At 51.2% G+C, this 18,158-nt stretch overlaps 2 protein-coding genes across 4 annotated transcripts; both read right to left on the bottom strand.

The window, feature by feature from the left end:
* Positions 1-196: 196 nt before the first annotated feature.
* Positions 197-14,361, bottom strand: Etfb (electron transfer flavoprotein subunit beta). The gene is made up of 6 exons (NM_001004220.1): positions 14,275-14,361; positions 6,149-6,307; positions 5,601-5,759; positions 3,990-4,052; positions 1,357-1,515; positions 197-410 (listed from the first exon to the last, which is right to left on the bottom strand). Exons 1-6 carry the CDS (start codon positions 14,329-14,331, stop codon positions 240-242), a joined length of 768 nt encoding a protein of 255 aa, NP_001004220.1. The 5' UTR covers positions 14,332-14,361; the 3' UTR covers positions 197-239.
* A 642-nt stretch (positions 14,362-15,003) lies between these two features.
* Positions 15,004-17,743, bottom strand: Cldnd2 (claudin domain containing 2). 3 transcript variants are annotated; one of them, XM_087581923.1, is made up of 5 exons: positions 17,639-17,691; positions 16,715-16,896; positions 16,211-16,351; positions 15,523-15,613; positions 15,004-15,249 (listed from the first exon to the last, which is right to left on the bottom strand). In XM_087581923.1, the coding sequence occupies exons 2-5, from the start codon at positions 16,881-16,883 to the stop codon at positions 15,063-15,065; spliced, it is 588 nt and encodes a 195-aa protein (XP_087438049.1). In that variant the 5' UTR covers positions 16,884-16,896; positions 17,639-17,691; the 3' UTR covers positions 15,004-15,062. The 3 variants fall into 3 exon arrangements, with proteins under 3 accessions (XP_087438049.1, NP_001102613.1, XP_087438050.1); NM_001109143.1 differs by having other exon boundaries at positions 15,053-15,249; positions 15,494-15,613; positions 17,639-17,743; XM_087581924.1 differs by having other exon boundaries at positions 15,137-15,249; positions 15,494-15,613; positions 17,624-17,646.
* Positions 17,744-18,158: the final 415 nt, after the last annotated feature.

Raw genomic sequence — 18,158 nt, 5'->3', positions numbered from 1 at the left:
CCCACCCAGCCCTCCTCAGCCTGTACTACAGTTGCTTCTGCCAGCATCCATTCCTTTACTGTGAAGTCAATGGCTGGGATGTGACTCAAAGGCCCAGCCTCACCCTGCACTGGGCCTGTCACATGGGGGGATTTAGGTAGACATTTGATGAATGAATCAAGCAAGTTGTCCAAAGAATGAGGAAAGAGAGGCAGTGTCTTGGAAAGGCACAGTTTTATTGTGGCATATCAGGGAGGGTCTCAGATCCTCCCCACCTCCTTCAGCTTGGCCACCAGGTCTTCCGTGGTCTCTACCTTTACTCCTGCTAAGCGCTGAGGGGGCTCCTCCACACTGATCACGGAGACCTTGGAGGTCAGGTCCACACCCAGGTCTCCAGCCTTGATCACTTCAATCTTCTTCTTCTTGGCTTTCTGCACACAGCAATCAGTGGCTCAGGGAGCTGCAAAGCCCTTGCCTGACCCAACCTCCTCCTGGTGAGTGGTTCGTGTTTGAAGCCATGCCTGTTGCCAGAATCTCTCAGGACTTCTCCGCAGGCCGGGAGTGTGATTTCTCATAGCTAAACCTGATGCAGTCTGTCCCTTCAGGCTAGGATGCCCTAGGAGGCTCTGCTACTGCAGAAGATCTCCCTCGGTGACCCAACCTAAGCTCCTCACAGAGTCCAGGACAAACAGATGTCCTTTTGGCTATGACGACTCCACAGACTGCAGCTGAGCTGACCTACTGAATCTTCCCCATTGGCTGGCTTGATCCACTGAATCTTCCCACTGGCTAAGCTGATCTACTGAATCTTCCCCATTGGCTGGCTTGATCCACTGAATCTTCCCATTGGCTAAGCTGATCTACTGAAGCTTCCCCATTGGCTGGCTTGACCCATTGAACCTTCCTACTAGCCACGGTGGCACACTTAACCTTCCATACTGGCCAAGGTGACCCACTAACCACACATCTTGGTCAAGCTGACTGAAAGAACTCACCTTGCTCGCTGTGAGGATTTGGAATCAACTTCTTGGTGACCAAGAGACCTTAGCTCCCTCCAAGATGTTCTAAACAATGACTTCTAACTCACAAAAATGACCATGTGCCAAGACTAGATGAAGTCTTGCTATTTACCCAGAATTATCTAGTGGACTCCCACTGGCTAGGATGTCAGGAAGAAACCCTTCTGCTGTATGTAGAGACTTCCTACCACTTGTAACCCCGATGGGTCCTCCTCTTGCTACACTAGCCCATTAACTTTTGCCACTGGTAGAGGTGACCCTTCCCTTTGGATCTATATCCCTTGTGCCCTTGTCTTGTGTCATCCAATCACTGAAGAGGCCCAAAGTAGGTCCCGGTGGCTTGTCGCCAACCACTCACCATGATGTTGGGCAGTGTGGCATAGCGAGGCTCATTGAGTCTTAAGTCAGCAGTCACCACAGCTGGCAGTTTCAGGCGAATCGTCTCCAGACCCCCGTCAATTTCCCGTTCCACTTTTACCTTGTCCCCCTCCAGTGTCACCTGAGAGGCGAATGTACCCTGGAGGAGACAGCATCGGAGGAAAGTGAATTCAAACAGGCACTGAGCAGGCTTTGGGCTCCACTGCTGAGCATAGGCAGCAGAGAAGTGAACTGAGGAGACTAAAGCAAGTGACGAGAGTCCTGTGATATGTAAACTCAGGGTCCCCCACAGCACTGCAAACCCTGGGGGTAGAGTAGGAGCTCATCTTCACTTCATTCAAATGTGGCATGGGGCTAGAAAGGTGGCTTGGAGGTTGAAAGCACTTGGCTGCTCTCGCAGAGGTCCTGGTTGGTTCCCAGCATCCATGTCAGTGCCTTGTACTCCAGCTTCAGGGCTCTGATGTCCATTTCTGGCCTCTGTAGGTACCTGCACACATGTGCGCATAACCCCTCCCACCCCAGTGTTTCCCCTCCCACCCCACACATATACATAATTAACAATAAAATAAATCTAGAAACTAGAGAAATGGCTCAGTGGTTAAGAGCACCTACTACTTTTCCAGAAGACCTGAGTTCAATTCCAGCACCCACATAATGGCTCACACCCATCTGCAAGTCCAGCTCTAGGGAATCCAATGCTGCCTTCTGGCCTCCAAGGTCGCCCTCACAAATGCACACAAGCACACACATATGTGTAAATAAAAAAAAAAAAACTTTCAGAGATAGTGAGAGAAAGGCTAGACCACACTAGACATGTCACTTCCACGAGTCTGCTTTTTGTTGTATACTGTTTCAGCCTGTGGTCCCTCTGCTACTCTAACACTAGCTACATTTATTGTTTTCCTAACATGATTTGTATATGTGCGCTTATAGTAAGTACAGAGCCCACATGGCCCAGAACAGGGTATTGGACCCCTTGGATCTGGAGTCTCAGGCAGCTGCCTGATATGGACACTGGGAAGGAACCACGTTCTGACCTCTGTCAGTGCAGCCAGTGCTCTTAACTGACAAGTCATCTTTCCAGCCCTCAACATTCATTCTCTAACCCTGAACCAAGTTTTCAATTCCGCTGTGGAATCAGGACCTTGAAGACCGAAGATGTAGTTCAGTTGGTACAATGCTTGCCTTGTATGTTCAAAGCCTTGGGTTCCATCCCTAGCACCACACAAACGGGGGCTACGGGTATATGCCTGTCACCACAGCACTCAAGAGGTAGAGGAGGGAGGAGGAGTCAACAGTCATCTCTGAGATCAACCCTGTTGCCGTTTGCCCTGGAGTTATCTGTATTTTGATGCTAATTCTGCTGCCCCAAGAAAGGCTGCCTAGTCACATACTCAGGACTCAGGTGACTTCATCAGAACCTTCTCCCAATTTAATTTGTAAAATACAGGTGAGGGCAGTACAGGATAGAACAAGGCCTGTCATTGGACGAGAAGGAAGGATGGGTGGGAGAAAAGTTTGAGGGAGTAGGAGAGTAGGAGATGGCAGAGTAGCTGCGGGACAACATGGACGCTGACATTAAGATCCCACACTGTACCTTTACAGGTTGTTATGAATGTTCTTCAGGGATGGATGTGCACCAGGCTTTGTACGTTTAGGTGGGCCATTATATCTTATCAATTAGATCAAAGGTTACTGTGTCATGTGTTCTGTCATGTGCAGATTTAACTGTAAGAGAGTGTGTGGCGGCGGCCAACTCCGTCACATGGAGTTGGGATGTACGCTTCTGGCAAGATATCTAGCGGATATCTTGGGGCACTGCTGTGCCAGACCTAGAGCGGGTAAAAAGACTGTGTTTTTTTTTTTTTCTTTTATATTTTTACAACAACAGAACTCAGGTGGTCAGACTTGGTAGCAAGTGCCTTTACCTGCTGAGCCATCTCACCATAACCTAAACAACTGAGGTGCACTATCATGACTCCGGTGATGATTCCATAGGTCAGCCCTGTGTCAAATGTGTCAGACTTTGAACTCTGTGTTTGTATACATGTGCGAGCAGACAGGCGCATTTGGGATCCGCTGGACAACAGCAATGCCTTCCTCAATCATGGTCCGTCTTATTTTTAAATTTTATACTTATTTTATTTAGTGTGTGTGTGTGTGTGTGTGTGTGTGTGTGTGTGTGTGTGTGTGTGTGTAACTTGGGGGAGTTAGTTTGCTCTCACCATGGGGGTCCAGGGGATCAAACTCAGATCAGGCCTGGTGGCCCCTTTATCCACTGAGCCATCTTTCTCTCCACCTTACTTTCTGAGGCAAGGTCTCTCATTGCAAACCATACACTTTAAATGTGCATAGCTCACTGTAGGCTCCTGATTTCTCAGTAAAGCTGTTGCAAAAACCTTGATAGTCTAGTAACTGGCCAATGTTTAAGTCTCTTCAGAACAATGTTTGATCCAGTCCCTTTGAGCAGAGACCTGAAGCACACAGCCTTGAGGAAGCCAAGAAGCAAGTTGTGGGAACAGCACCCCGGGAAGTGAAGACAGCGGGTGCAAAGGCCCCAGAGAGCAGCCGAGCTTGGAGGATGAGGTCAGGTGCTCCTTACCCCAGCCTCACCTGCGGCCAGTCCAGAAGTCCGGCTGTCATCTGACCTGTCTGGTTACAGTCATCATCAATAGCCTAGCAGGAAGAGAGAGGGAGGGATAGAGAGGAGTTTATGATGGTGGCTGGACTTATGCCAGCCCACTTAGACTTCTTATCCATGACAGTTCTCAGCAGGCAAGACTGGAAGTAATTTATTTAGCCTTTCTAAGCTGTTCCAGCAAGTCACATAGCTTTCAAGTGACAGGCGATATGTAAATGAACATTTATGGGTGTACCAATAAAACCTCATTGGCAATGCAAATGTTGCCTGGGGCTATAGATTATTGGTCTGGCATGATTTCCTCCCCGGGACCAAGAAAATAAGCAGCCTGGTGTCCCTTTTGACCTCTGTACAGTCACTCATTCACCTAACTTCCAAGGCAGCCAGGACAGGTGCCAGACCCAGCAGAAACCCAGAGGAACAAAAGCAAAGCCAGTATGGACATTCTATCCACTCTCCCCTCCTCACTCCACTGATAGGTTCTGGGATGGGCCCAGGACTCCAGCTGAAACTTGAAGAGGAAGCCCTGCTGTTCCTGGAGCTGCTAAATGCCAGGCTACCAACAGCTGGTTCCAGGGACACCTGGACCCCAACCCTACCAGGACCTGTCTCTTTGGTTTGTTCTTGGGTTCAGCACTTGGCCTCAGTTTAGGGAATTCTCCCATGACTGACTCTCTGGCTACTGGCAATGTGTTCTGTTATCTGATTCTACAGTGCTGGCAGGATTCCCATGTCCTGCACCCACATCCTCTCTCAGGGCTGGCCTGGTTTCCTGGGGCCCTTCCCCCGTCCCTAGGACACCCCCCGCCCCCAGCCATCTCCTTAGCCTCCTGTACTCAGCCTCTATGCCCCATTGATCTCCTCCTGTCTTGTCCTTCCTCTGTCTCCTTTCTGCCTGTGACTCTTCCTACACCCCCTTCTTCTGCCATCTCCTGTGATACCACAAAGCTTATCTTTGTGAGAAGAAGGCTGGAGGCAGCTCCCACAGGAAGGTGAATGTCCCTGGATCTCCAGAGGGGAGCGGTGAGCCAACCAGCAGCAAGACAGCCTCTGTGAGCCCTGATGTGGCCCTGTCATCAACTTGGTCCACTTCTACAAACTGCAGGCCATTTGTCCTGGCCCCAGAGGAGATCCTGCCCCTCTCCTGCTCACAGACCAGCTGTGACTCACTACTGCCTATGACAAACACGCTCAAGTAAGTTTCAAGGCCTGTCTCCTGAATTCCTACCTTTCCCTGGCGTCTCTGCCCCTCAGACACACAGACATGTTCTTTGGTTGTTCCCAGTCCCCCCCCCCCCCCTTGATAACACAGTTATCAAGCCAGATGCTGCAGCATGCTCTTAGCCTGTTACTGCCCCTACACTATGCCTGGCTTGGGCCAGGCCCATCTCACCCACATGAGCCCACAGCACAGACTGTTGGATGCCTGTGTTGCCGGCTCACGCTCTGTCAGTGGAGATGGCAGGGTCCTCTGCTACTTGACCTGGTTGTGTAAATTGCTGGGCCTGAGCCTGCTGCAGTGTGGTCTCACCCCCATCCTAAGCAGGGTGAGGGGTGGGTAACAGAAGGTCTGGCACACCAACCTGCTTGCCCAGGAACAAAAGGTCCACCTTCTCCTTTTCAGCCAACTTGGCCAGGACCCGGGCCACCTGCAGGGGGCCTAAGTTTTCTGCCTCTGCCCCTGGCACTTCCACGTGGATGCCTCTGTCTGCGCCCATGGCCAGAGCAGTTCGGATGGTCTCCTGAAGAGGGCAGAGCAGTTACTATACATACATCATGCCGGTGACATAGGTCGAGGCCCCAGTCCTCCTCCCTCAGACCCAGGATACAGGCTGCAGCCTTCCTCCCTCAGACTGAGGTAGGTTCAGGCTCAGCCTCCTCTCTCAGACTGGGGGATGCTCAGCCTCCTCCCACAGACTCATGTGTCCACTCAGCCTCCTCCCTCAGACTCATGTGTCCACTCAGCCTCCTCCCTCAGACTCATGTGTCCACTCAGCCTCCTCCCTCAGACTCATGTGTCCACTCAGCCTTTTCCTTCAGACCCAGGGTTCAGGCTTTCAATCCTCCTCCCTCAGACCTAGGAGTTGTGGGAGTCACACAGACTTTTCACTCACTCAGGGTCCCTGAGCACCTGGCACTGTGGGGGGCCACAGCTGACAGCAATGATCTCCTTCACCAGCTTCTTCTCCTTTAGTCGCACAGCCTCTTCCACTGCAATCTCACAGAAGGGGTTCATGGAGTGCTTCACACCATCAGTCACCACTCCAGACTTGTCAGGCTTTACCCGAATCTGTGTAGCACACAGGGAAGGCACAGGATCAGGGAGGAGGTTAAGGCCAGGGCTGTAGTGCTGACCCTTACACACCTAGGTCAGCAGAGGTCCACAAAGAGCCAAGGCGTTCTTGTATTAGGGTCATGGGTTCCAGAACTCACACATGATGCCAGGCCACCCTCTCATTTCTCATTCAGATTTTACTAAGCAGCAGGGACACTTGACACGGTTGTTTGGACACTGTGTCTACTCTTGGGGTGTGTGTGTGTGTGTGTGTGTGTGTGTGTGTGTGTGTGTACGTTTTATATGCTTCAGTCCCAGTGAATAATACCTACCAGGATACCTCCAAAGAAGTGCATCCAACAGCCAAGTGTGGTTGCACACATCTGTAACCTAACACTACGGTGGCTGAGGTGGGAAGTTCAGAAGCTTGATGGCTGGCCAAGTAGTGAGATCAGCCCAAAACAGTCATGTTTACTTGCATGGACCTGAACTCAGGATGTGGGCACAGTGCTCCCTTCAGAGGCCCAGGGAAGAACTGGCTTATTACATTTGTGTGTTCTTTAGACTTGCTGTTCTTCCAGAGGACCGGAGTTCCACAAGTGCCTGTACCTCCAACTCCAGGGGGATCTGACACCCTCTTCTGGTCTCTACATGTTCTGTACTCACATGTACACAGACAGATAAAATTAAAAACTACTTTAAATATTATCGTTGTGTGCTCGTGTGTGCCTTCGTGTGCCATGGTATGCATGTGGAGACCGATGGACAACTCCACTTCCCTCTGACGCTAGGATTTCAGGTGTGTGTCATTAGATGCACCTTGTTCCCAGTGCCCTGAAGAAGTAGATGGAGACGATACTGCCACCCACCATGAATGGAAGGTTGCCATGTAGGAGTCCTGCTCTGAGCCACTGTACTGAACATCATGCGTTATTCTAGCCTCAGAGACCAGCTCTCATCCTCTCCCATACGAACAGTGCCTGGCTGACAGTGACACAGTCCTGCAGCCCCCAAGTTACTACCGATGGTTTCTAGGAGTTTCTAGAGTTCGGAGGAAAGGTAACAGGGGCCTGAGAAAGCTGTTAGAGAAGAGCTCAATTGGATAGTGGCCCCTAGGCTAAGATCTGAACAAGGACCGAGGCTGACCAGGTAAAGTGTGAGGAATGGTATTCCAGCGAGGTCGGTAGGAGGTGCTAAGACCCTGAAGTAGAAAGAAGCTGGGGGGGGGGGGGGAGAGTCAGAGGAAGCCAGTGTGACCAGAGTAGAGCGCAGTGGCTTCACGGTAGAGAGGCCAGCAGTACTGAACTATTGTGACTGTGACAGGCACCAACGGCCTTCCAAAGGCACGTGAGACAGGGCTTGCCACGCTCCCAGGTTCTCACTGGGGATTCTAGCAGAAGTTTGTGAATTTTAGACAGACATTCTGCCAGTTAGCTACATGGCAGTATCTCTTTTTACTTTGAGGTAGCGACTTACAAATTTGCCCCTACTGGCCTTGAACTTGCTCTGTGGCCCAGGCTAGCCTTAGAGTTGTGACTGTCATGAGTGTAGTAGATAACAGATATGGTTTTGAACTGTCCTGCATGCATATCGCTAGCTGGGCAGCAGATACTTGTCCACAAGCCAGCAAGAACTGTCTTACAAGGTCACAACTAAAGCCCCAGGGCATCTGCCCGTGCCCTTAGACACACCAGCGCAGAACATGCAAACAAAAACCTTTGCCTTAAAAAATAAAATAAAATAAAATCCAGGCAGGGCTGAGGAGGTCGCCTCCCGGCATGCATGAAGCGCTGGGTTCCACCCTCAGCATTAGGTAAACCAAGCATGGTGACATGAGTCAGACCCTACTGCAAAGCAAACAAAAAAGCACTACGTGAAATTTCCTCTTTAAGACAGAGAGGCCACTCCCTCCGCAGCAAAGGCCTGTGCTGGTGACTGGAGGGAGGCCCAGGGCTGACCTCACTTCGGCTACCCTAGGAAAAAAGGGCCTAGGAATCTACTAGGTCACCTGCTGAGTGGGACTGACAGACCTTTTCCAGCTGCTTGCTGGGGGTTAAGTCAGGAAACAATGGTTGGCAGGTCTGCAGCGGTGTCTTAGTTTTCTCTGTGGCAGGGGTGAGGTTTCAGCCCAGCATGCCAGCAAGCACCCCACCCCTGAGTGGCGGCTCCAGCTCTCCCTTGCTTGTATTTTAGGTGCAGGGCAGAGCTCTGTCCAGCATCTTAGGCTTCGTTCAGTTTATGCAGGCGGCTCTGCCCCAGGATCTAACTCGCTTTAACAGCCTGGCTTCTTGTAGTCTGTCCTGTAAGCCAGGGAGCTCGGCCGCTGTTATCGCCCCATTGAAGCACCTGAGGCCCAGGGACGGGGTCTAACTGAAGACTGTCTTGGAAGCAGGAGGCTCTATGGAGTTAGCAAGTGTGTCTATTGCCACTACTTCCAAGAGGGGGAGGGGTTTGGTTTTTGAAGGAAACTCCTGAAAATCAGCTGTGTCTGAAGGTTGTGCCTAGAATATCAGAACTGTGAAGAGACTGTAATATAGGTCCAGAGGTTAATTACCTTACCTTGGGTTAGTTCTAGTCTAGTCTTGGCCCTCCTTTGTGCCCGAACTAACATCCGTGCTTAACAGATAAAGGCATTTAGAATCTATTACCTCAGCAGACCACTAGCTTCCATCAACCCAAAGGCTAAGAATGCCTCCGCGTAGCATATCTTGGGCCTATAGAAAAGCTTCCCTCATCTCAGTGCACCTGCCTCTCTGCTGTAGCCAACACAAACTATCTCTTAATCCCTTTAAGAGATTGAACCCAGAGCCTGTTGGTTCACGGAACTACATCACCAGCAGCAATGTGCTCCCCTGTTTAATTTTGACACAGGGTCTCAGTATGTTGCTCAGTATGGCTTTGGATTCATGGTAGCTCAGGATGGGCTTGGACGTTTGGTGTTCATGAGGAGGCTCCCTGGGTGGATGGGATTATGGTGCTGGGCGGTTTCTATTAGTAGAATGTGGGGGTGCACACCTATAATCCCAGTATTTGGGAGTTGGAGGCGGGAGAGCAAGTTCAAGGCCAGTGTAGGACACTTAAAACTCTTGACTCAAACAAAACAAAACAAAAACAACTAAAGACAAACATAAAGGAAACAGAGGCCCAGTGGATAAAGGTGCCTCCTAATACCCTGACTTTGATCCCCACGATCTACATGTTGAGAGTAGAGGACTGATTCCTTCAATTTGTCCTCTGACCTCGGCCCATGTGCTTGCTTGTACACACACACACACACACACACACACACACACACACTAATTTTTTTTTTAAAGAGAGGTTTTTAAATGCAGTTTCCTGGACCCTTGACACAGTGCATGGACTTCCCTTTGGGTCTGTGCCACACTCTTAGCAGAGCTTGATGGGAAAGGGCACCTGTAGGGCACAGAACAAGCAGAGCAGCGAGGCCTGATGGGAGATCACACACTGGCAGCACGCACCAGTGACAGCCTGGCTACTGTGGGGTCAGAGCACTGAGCAAATAAAGAAGGTCTCCTGCTGGTAACACTAGGGTCTGGGGCTGGGGGGGGTGAAAACGAGGGCAGTGAAGGAAAGGTATGGGAGCCAGTGTTTCCTTAAGCACTAAAGGGGTGGGGTGGCCACTGCACAGGTGGACACATGCTTCCTTGGTCGGGAGATTCTTTTCTGGGCCTCAGATTGTCCTCCAGCCTTTCCTGGTTAACTCAGAGGGCTAACCCTCATGGAAAATGTGTTCCTGGCCAGAAACAAGCACCTCACGGAGTTGCTGAATACCTATTAACACTTTCTTTCTCCCTGCTTGGGCAAGCACCGGTTATATTTTAAGGAAGTTGCTAAAGAGACTTCCACCACCCACCCAAATCATTAACAGCACTCAGTGCACACCAGGCACCGTTCTAGTGACTTCCTAAATCCAACAATCAACTGTGGTGGCACTTGCCAGTAGGCTATGGCGAAGAGGCACAGATAGGAGGATGAAGGGTTCCAAATCAGTCTGGGCTACACTTTCGAGCCGCTGAGATGGTTTGATAGATTAAGGGTGTTTGCTGCCAAGCCTGATAACCTGAACTTGATCTCTGAGAGCCCACTCCCTTGAGTTGGCTTCTGGTCTCCACAGTAGTGCTGTGGCATGTCCATGATCTTAAATAAATAAATAAGTAAATAAATAAATAACAAAAATTAATTAACCCTCACAAAGTAGGTACTGCCACATAAGCAATACTGCCAAGAGGAAGAGAATGAGGCCCAGAGGTTAAGAGCACTGGCTCCACTTGCACCAAACTGGGGTTCAGTTCCCAGCATTCACATGGTGACTCACAACCATCTGTAACTTCAGTTCCAGGCGATCAGATGCCTTCTCCTGGCCTTCAAGAGCAGTGCGTGCAAATACCGCGCATAACATATTTACAGGCAAACATTTATGCATATAAAGCAAAAATAATTTTAAGGGCTATTTTATCACTGGGACGAACCATTCTGATGGTATGCCTGCAGCCTGAGACTGTTTCCACTGTGAACACATCAGACACTGTTTCCCCGACAAGATCTCAAACTCCGGAATGCCGATTTAAAAAGTGATGCTGGTTACATGGTAGGAGGATGGGGGTTGGAAGGGTAGGACCTCTGAGCACCATGATCTGCAACAAAGGATCACAGAAGGCCTCAGAAAAGGTGATCTTAGAACCAACACCATGAGGGACTGGGTGATACCAGGAATGCTGAGTTGAGTGAGATACGGTTCAGGCTGCAAGGAGCTGCCAGTCTGGAAATGGGGGTGCAGGTGGCACACTGGGGTAAACGAGAGGACCACAATGTACTATGGAAAGGGCTGGTAGGACAAGACTGGGGGCCTTCAGGAGAGAGGAGGTTCATTCGATGTTGACATAATCAGTTGGTCACAATTGTCCAAACAGGAGAGAGATGGTAGAGGGTACAGCAGAAAGGACATCACAGCAAAAGAATCAGCTGACACAGAATACAGGCTGGAGGTCTGGAAGCGGAAAGAGGAAGAGAAGGTTCCAGGAGGGTCCCCAAATAGCCAAGGGTCCCCAGAGCCAGCCTGAGGAGGTGGGACTTTGTATGGAGAGTGATGGGGAGCCAAGACAAGGTCAGCCCTGTGTGTAGGAAGTTCCCAAGGTTGGATGAGAAAGTGGTGGAGGGGAGAGCCCAAGATCTCAGGGGGAGGTTGAGCCCAAGATCTCAGGGGGAGGGGAGAGCCCAAGATCTCAGGGGGAGGCTGAGCCCAAGATCTCAGGGGAAGGGGAGAGCCCAAGATCTCAGGGGGAGGGGAGAGCCCAAGATCTCAGGGGGAGGCTGAGCCCAAGATCTCAGGGGAAGGGGAGAGCCTAAGATCTCAGGGGGAGGTTAAGCCCAAGATCTCAGGGGGAGGGGAGAGCCCAAGATCTCAGGGAGAGGGGAGAGCCCAAGATCTCAGGGGGAGGGGAGAGGCCAAGATCTCAGGGGGAGGGGAGAGGCCAAGATCTCAGGGGAAGGGGAGAGCCCAAGATCTCAGGGGGAGGGGAGAGGCCAAGATCTCAGGGGGAGGGGAGAGGCCAAGATCTCAGGGGGAGACTGGAGCTAGGTCACAGGTGAGACGGGGGCTAATGGGGTAGGGCCTGGGGCTGGAAAGGAAACAATGGTGCATTAGGTTTGGGGCTGAGAACGGAGAGTCCATCAGTTCTGACATTGGGTGTTAGAGGAGAAAAGGCGGTATCTAGAGTCAGGCTAGGCAGGTCTGACTCACTGCCCTTCTGAAGGAGGGTGTCATCAGACACTGGATGTGAAGGAGGAAACCCTGCATAGTATGGGAGGGAAGTGCCACTGACTCCAAGGAAATGGGGTGGGGGGTGGTTGACACCACGCTGTGTTTGCCTTTAAACTCTTGGCTCACACTGGAACACAGCCTAGATGACCATGGGCAGGCTTTGCACTAGGAGGTGCTGGGATTAGAGCTCATTCTAGGTGCTGAGGGTGCTGGGTGTGGTGTTGCAGGCCCAGCATCAAAGCCAGTTGAGAGGTTGAGGATGAAAGCGTCTGAGGCCAGCCTGGGCAATTAAACACCTCAGAATAAGTTGTAGAGACCCAGGAGTGATAGTACACACTTGTAATCCCATCACTCAGGAAGTAGAGGCAGGAGGACCAGGAGTTCAAGGCCATCCTCGACCTCACAATGAATTCCAGGCCAACCTGGACCAACTACGACTGTCTCTAGGGGCTGGAGAGATAGCTCAGTAGTTAAGAACACTAGGCACTCTTTCAAAGTACCCAGGTTCAATCCCCAACACGCCCATCAGGCAGCTCAGGATCACCTCTAACTGTGGCTTTAGGGGCTCTGATGCTCTATTCCAGCTTTCACGGGCACCTACACTTCTATGTGCATATCCACACACACAGGCATAATTAACACTGGGGACTGGAGAGATGGCTCAGTGGGTGAGAACACTTCCAGAGGACCTGGGCTTTGGACATGGTATCTCACAACTGTCTGTAAACCCTAGCTCCAGGGTATTTGACACCTTCAGACATGCATGCATGCATGCAAGCAAAACACCAATGCACATAATAATGATGATAATGATAATGATAATAATAATAATTTTAAAAATAAAATGGAAAAAAGACTGGAGCTATGGCTCAGTGTACTGGCCTGGCCGACCATTTAGAAGGTCATGGGTTTGATTCCCACCAGCACACATAAATAAATACATACATACATACATACATACATACATACATACATACATAAATGGTGGTTGAGTTTCCCAGGAACCCACATGTATCTCAATGAGTCTGGCAGCACCATCTCTGTCATAGGCTGTTAGAAACAACCTCAAGCCAAGCTGCTTTTTCTCTAGCAAACAGGCAAACAGCCAGACTTGCCTGTACTCCTGACACTTGCTGTTTACCCAGCTGGGGGTGCAGGGAAGGGGGGGTGGGCATCTGGCAAGTAACAGGGCCTCCTCAAGCCTCTGTTTCTAAGAGTACAGAAGATGTACAAAGAGATCAATCTCTGTACAGGAATCATGTCTGCTGGTGCTTTGTACCCACTTCAATCTCCGAGTCTGTCTCCTGTCTCCTGTCTCCTATCTCATTCCTCAGTTGGGGTGTGTGGATGGAGGTATTAAAATAAATGTTATAGTCAGTTTTTACAAATCCCTGAGGTCTCTTGGGTGTATCCTCCGTATGCTAGGAAATTTCAAGAACCCAGAAGGAGATCTCAGGACAGTGGAGACACACAAACATGACTTGCCACCATCTTTTTCAGTTCAGGTTAGGCCAAGCACTGAGACTGGCCTGGGAACCCAGTCTGATTCAATGCTGGCGATAGCAGCTTCTCACTGGGGGAGAAACCAGGTCCTGGGGGATAGGGTGGGGGTGGTGCTGCCCTCAAACAGCTCATGGACAGTGAAATGCCTGACACTCGGCTGCCTTCTTGGTCAAACTGGCTCCTTTGAACTTGCTTCTCCAGCAAGCACAGCTCTCCTTTTCTTTCTAGATAAAAAAAATTTCAAGCATCCCATGACTATATGGGGGAGGCAGTTTCTGAGTCCCATGGAACCAGATGGCTCCCCATGTAGCTGTACTTGGAAGGCAGACAATGCAGCCTGGAAGGTAAAGATGGATGGAATCGCAGCCCCACATAGAAGTCTCTATTCTGCTTCTCTCTTGCGAAGTGACTTCTTTGTGCCTCAGTTTCTCCACGTGTTAAATTGGGACTAATACTCCTCCAGACCACAGTAATCAAGGGACTGAGAGAGAGGGAAAGAGGGTCGTGACCTCAGAAGGATCTGATTGTCAAAAACGCACAGCCCTTGAATTTTGTTCCAGGTATGACTGACGTCGGGTCAAAGGGCAATAGAAATTGACATTTGAAAGGCTCTCTTATGTGGGGTACGCTCCTGATCTTGGGCGTTCATAGCTGCGGTCTCAGGGTGCTGGGACCTAGTGGGGGTGGGGAAAGTCACCTTCACGGCGAAGTCGATGACCCTCTTGACAGCCACGAGCGCGCGCAGCTCCGCCATCTTCACGCAGCAGTCTCTGGCCGGATCGGGTTGCGCTTAATTCAGACAGCCGCACAGTCCGCCCCCATATCTGTCTCTGCGCCTGCGCGCCGCAACACCGACCAATCAACCGCCGCAAAACTCAGAGAAAGCCAATAAAAAACGGAATTCAGGGGGAGAGGCGGGATCCAGGGCGGGCCGCTGGGTGGAGGGGGCGTTGCACAGAAGTAGGGAAAAGGGCATTCCAAAGAGTGAAGTCTGCTGAGGGTTTGTTCACCCTAATTTTCTCTGCAACTCCTGTTGTCTCCAGATCTGCAATTCACATCTAGGTTCCTCCTTTCTCAGCACCCCCAAGTCCCCATGTCCGCGATCCCACACTCACATCGTGCCTTTTTTCCCACGCCTTTGTTTGTTTGCCTCCGCATTCTTTCTGCGGATTCTCTCCTGTCCTAGCGTCTACACTTTCCTTCCCCGTGACTTCCCAGTGTCCGCTCGTCCCCACCTCCTCCCTGGCGTCCCCCCCCCCCCCACGTCCTTTATGACTCCCCCGAGTCCCGTACTCTCTCCCTGTGCCCACATCCTCTGCGCCTACGTTCCCTAGGACTACCCGGTGTCGGTTTGTCTGCACACCCTCTCCCTACTTCCGCATCTCCTGCAAATCCCCGGGGTACACACCTGGTTCCAGAGTTCACAGTTCACGTCTCCGTTCCTACCCTCCCATATTCCTTCTGACCTCCTTAACTCTCTACAAGTCACTTTATCCGTGTCCCTGTAGTCTTCAAGCTTATGTCTCTACGTTCCGCAGAAAAGCACGCAGGGACGATGCTAAAAGCCATTCCTTTATTCTGCCCCAGGCAGGCCGCATTCACAGGCACACTGGGAACCCGCTGATGGCTTCGGTGCTCTGCATGATCATGTCGGCAAGCAGAAAGCAGAAGCCTGGCAGGAAGGGAGTGCAGAGCCGGGGGAGGAAGGTGGGCCACAGGTCGGATGACTTGGCCTGCCTGGCAACTAGGGATGGGGGCTCCAAGGGCGTCTCTATCGGGTGTGCTGGAGTGCGGGGACAGGGAGGTCCCTGGAAGTCATTGTGGGCTTTCCTGGGAGAATAGGTGACTGGGAAGTTTCTGGGGAGGGGAGTCCTCTAAAGGGGTAGTTTCTACCCTCTTCCCCTAGTGCTGGTTACCCGCAATAAACGAGAAGGGTAAAGCCAACCATCCGAAAAAGTAGGACCAGGAGAAGAAGACTTCTGGCTTCCAGGCATTCTTTGCAGTGTATACGGTCAATGCAATCAGCAGCAGCAGCCCTGGGCCACACCCGCCCTTCAGGTGAGTGTGACCAGGTAGGGACTACACCCAAGCCCACCCCTCAGAATCGCCCTTGTCTTTGACTTGTAAAACCACGCCCAGATTCCCTTTATCTCCACCTTCGTGGGCTTCTTCCCCCTCCTTTTTTCTTTTTCTTTTTCCTTAAAAATAGATTCTTCCCATATACAATATACCCAGACTACAGTTTCCTCTCCCTCAACTTTTCCCAGCTTCCCTCATCTCCCCAAGACCCACTCCTTCTCCTCTTCAGAAAAGAGAGGACAGTCAAACAGAGCAAAACAAGATACAATGAGACAAAACAAAAGTCCATTGAGGATGAATAAGAGAACGCAATAGAAGGAAAAGGCCCAAGAGCAGGCATAAGAGTTAGAAACATTCCCTACTCCTATCCCCTCTGTCGGCTTCCATCAGCTACAAAATCCCTCCCCCAGCACACATTTCTAACCTTGCCAATCAGTCTTTCTAGGCCCAACTCCTTCAGAATTGTCACCACCACTGCCACCACCACCACCACCACCACCACCACCACTACCACCACCACCACCCCTCCTACATGGGGGTAACTGCCTTCTCACCGCTGAGAAAAAGTAAGACAATGGTATTTTGGCTACGTAGTGACTCGGCCTCTTGACACTGAATCCTTATCCCCATCCCCAAAGCTACGATACTGAAGGCTGCTGCCAGCACCATGCATGCTGTGGTCACTGCCAAGGTGTCTGGAGAGACAGGGTAGCATCAGCTAGACACCTTGCTGCCATGAAAGAGCTCTTCTGGCCACCCTTGCCCCACCACAGACACACACACACACACACACACACACACACACACACACACACACACGCGCGCGCGCGCGCGCGCGCGCGCGCGCGCCAGGAGCATCTAGAGCTCATCTGTCTCCATTTTGAAGCAGGTGTTCAAGGATGTGGGACGGGAGAGGGCAGCAAGGCAGGTCTGGGGAGAAAGGGCCTTGAGGGTAGAAGACAGCTGGATCTGAGCCTGGGGTGGAAAGCCCATCTGGGGGTGGGGGTAGGGGTGGGTTCTGGGGTGTGGTCTGGTGTAAAAGCAAGTGAAGGTCTCACTCTGGCAGGGCATGTTGGAGCAGACGCCATGGGTACACTCCTGCCATAGGCCACTGTGTCCCCCTTGTTGTCGGATCCAGTAGCTGGTAGTAGTGGATAGTACTGTGAGGACGCTGCTCAAGAGATTAAGCAAATTGCCTCCAGTCTGAAGGCTCTTCTTCACCCCCATGCCAAGGAGGCAGCTGCCAAGAACACCACAGGTAGGACTGGCTCACACCGCTCCTCAGGAGGAAGCTCTTCCATGTCAGAAGGCCTCCCTCCCTCAAGCACTCCTACCCGGCAACCTCAAGATCCCCCCAACGCCAGCCACTTGCCTGGGTTCCTAACCTCAAGGAAGCTGAGGCAAGAGCTCAAAAGTCCAAAGCCAGATCTGGGCCATATAATGAGTTCTGGGCCAGGCTGACTACAGTGTGAGAGCCTATCTCAACTAAAACAAACAAAACCAAACAATACAAAATAAAACAGGAGCTAGGAGTATAGCTTGGTAGGAGAGTGCTTGCCCAGCGTGCACAAGGCCCTAGCACAGTATAAAGCAGGCACCTGCCATCAGCTCTTGGGGGGATAGGGGCAGAAGGATTACAAGTTCAAGGTCATTTTTCACTACATCATGAATTCAAAGCCAGTCTGGGCTATGTGAGACTATCACAAACAAACAAACAAAAACAAACAAACAAACAAACAAAAATGTCCCAATATCCCATGACTCCAAACTACTGGCCTCTTCCTCAACTACTTTACCTAAGAACTTATGACCCCCTCTAAAACACTCAGTTCTGCCACTGTGCCTACCCCCACCCCACACCTAGCAGCTCAGTGACTAACTTCCAGGCATTTCCTTCCTCCGTTTGAGGAAGGTGGCCCCATTGGCTCAGTGCCCTCCCCAAACTCGACCCCTACACATACACACACCAGAAAATGACTTACAGCCTGGTCCCCTGGGACAGAGAGCCCACGGGGTTGGGGGAAGGGAGGATGGTTCTCTGTGAGGCCGCAGAGATTCCAGAACCCTCTCCCCTAGCAGCCTTTTAAAGGGACACCCTCCCCCAGAAGCGTGCTCATTTTTGGTCTCTGTTCTAGACTTTCTTTCTGAGAGTTACGTAGAGTTTCTCGCTATGTAGCTCTGGCTGTCCTGGAACTCACTCTGTAGACCATTCTGTCCCCAAACTCACAAAGATCTGCCTGCCTCTGCCTTCCAAGTGCTGAGATCAAAGACGGGTCACTACACCCGTCAGGATTGTTGTTCTGAAGCAGGGTTATTTAACTCTGTAGCCCATGGTGTGTTCAAACCATCTGAGTTGCCCAGGTCGCCCTTGAACTTCCGGTTCTTCAGTCTCTGTCTCCCTGGTCTTGGGATTATAGGCGCGCGTGCGCCACCATTCCCAGCTTTTTGTGTTCCGTTCTGTTTGGCTTTCAGTCAGCCTCCCCGTGTAGCCCTCAGCTGGCC

Source organism: Rattus norvegicus, chromosome 1 (assembly GCF_021556685.1).
Source record: "Rattus norvegicus strain SHRSP/BbbUtx chromosome 1, alternate assembly SHRSP_T2T, whole genome shotgun sequence".
Classification (NCBI taxonomy): domain Eukaryota; kingdom Metazoa; phylum Chordata; class Mammalia; order Rodentia; family Muridae; genus Rattus; species Rattus norvegicus.
The sequence above is the reverse complement of the archived record's forward strand: the minus strand, read 5'-3'. Positions and strand labels throughout refer to the sequence as shown.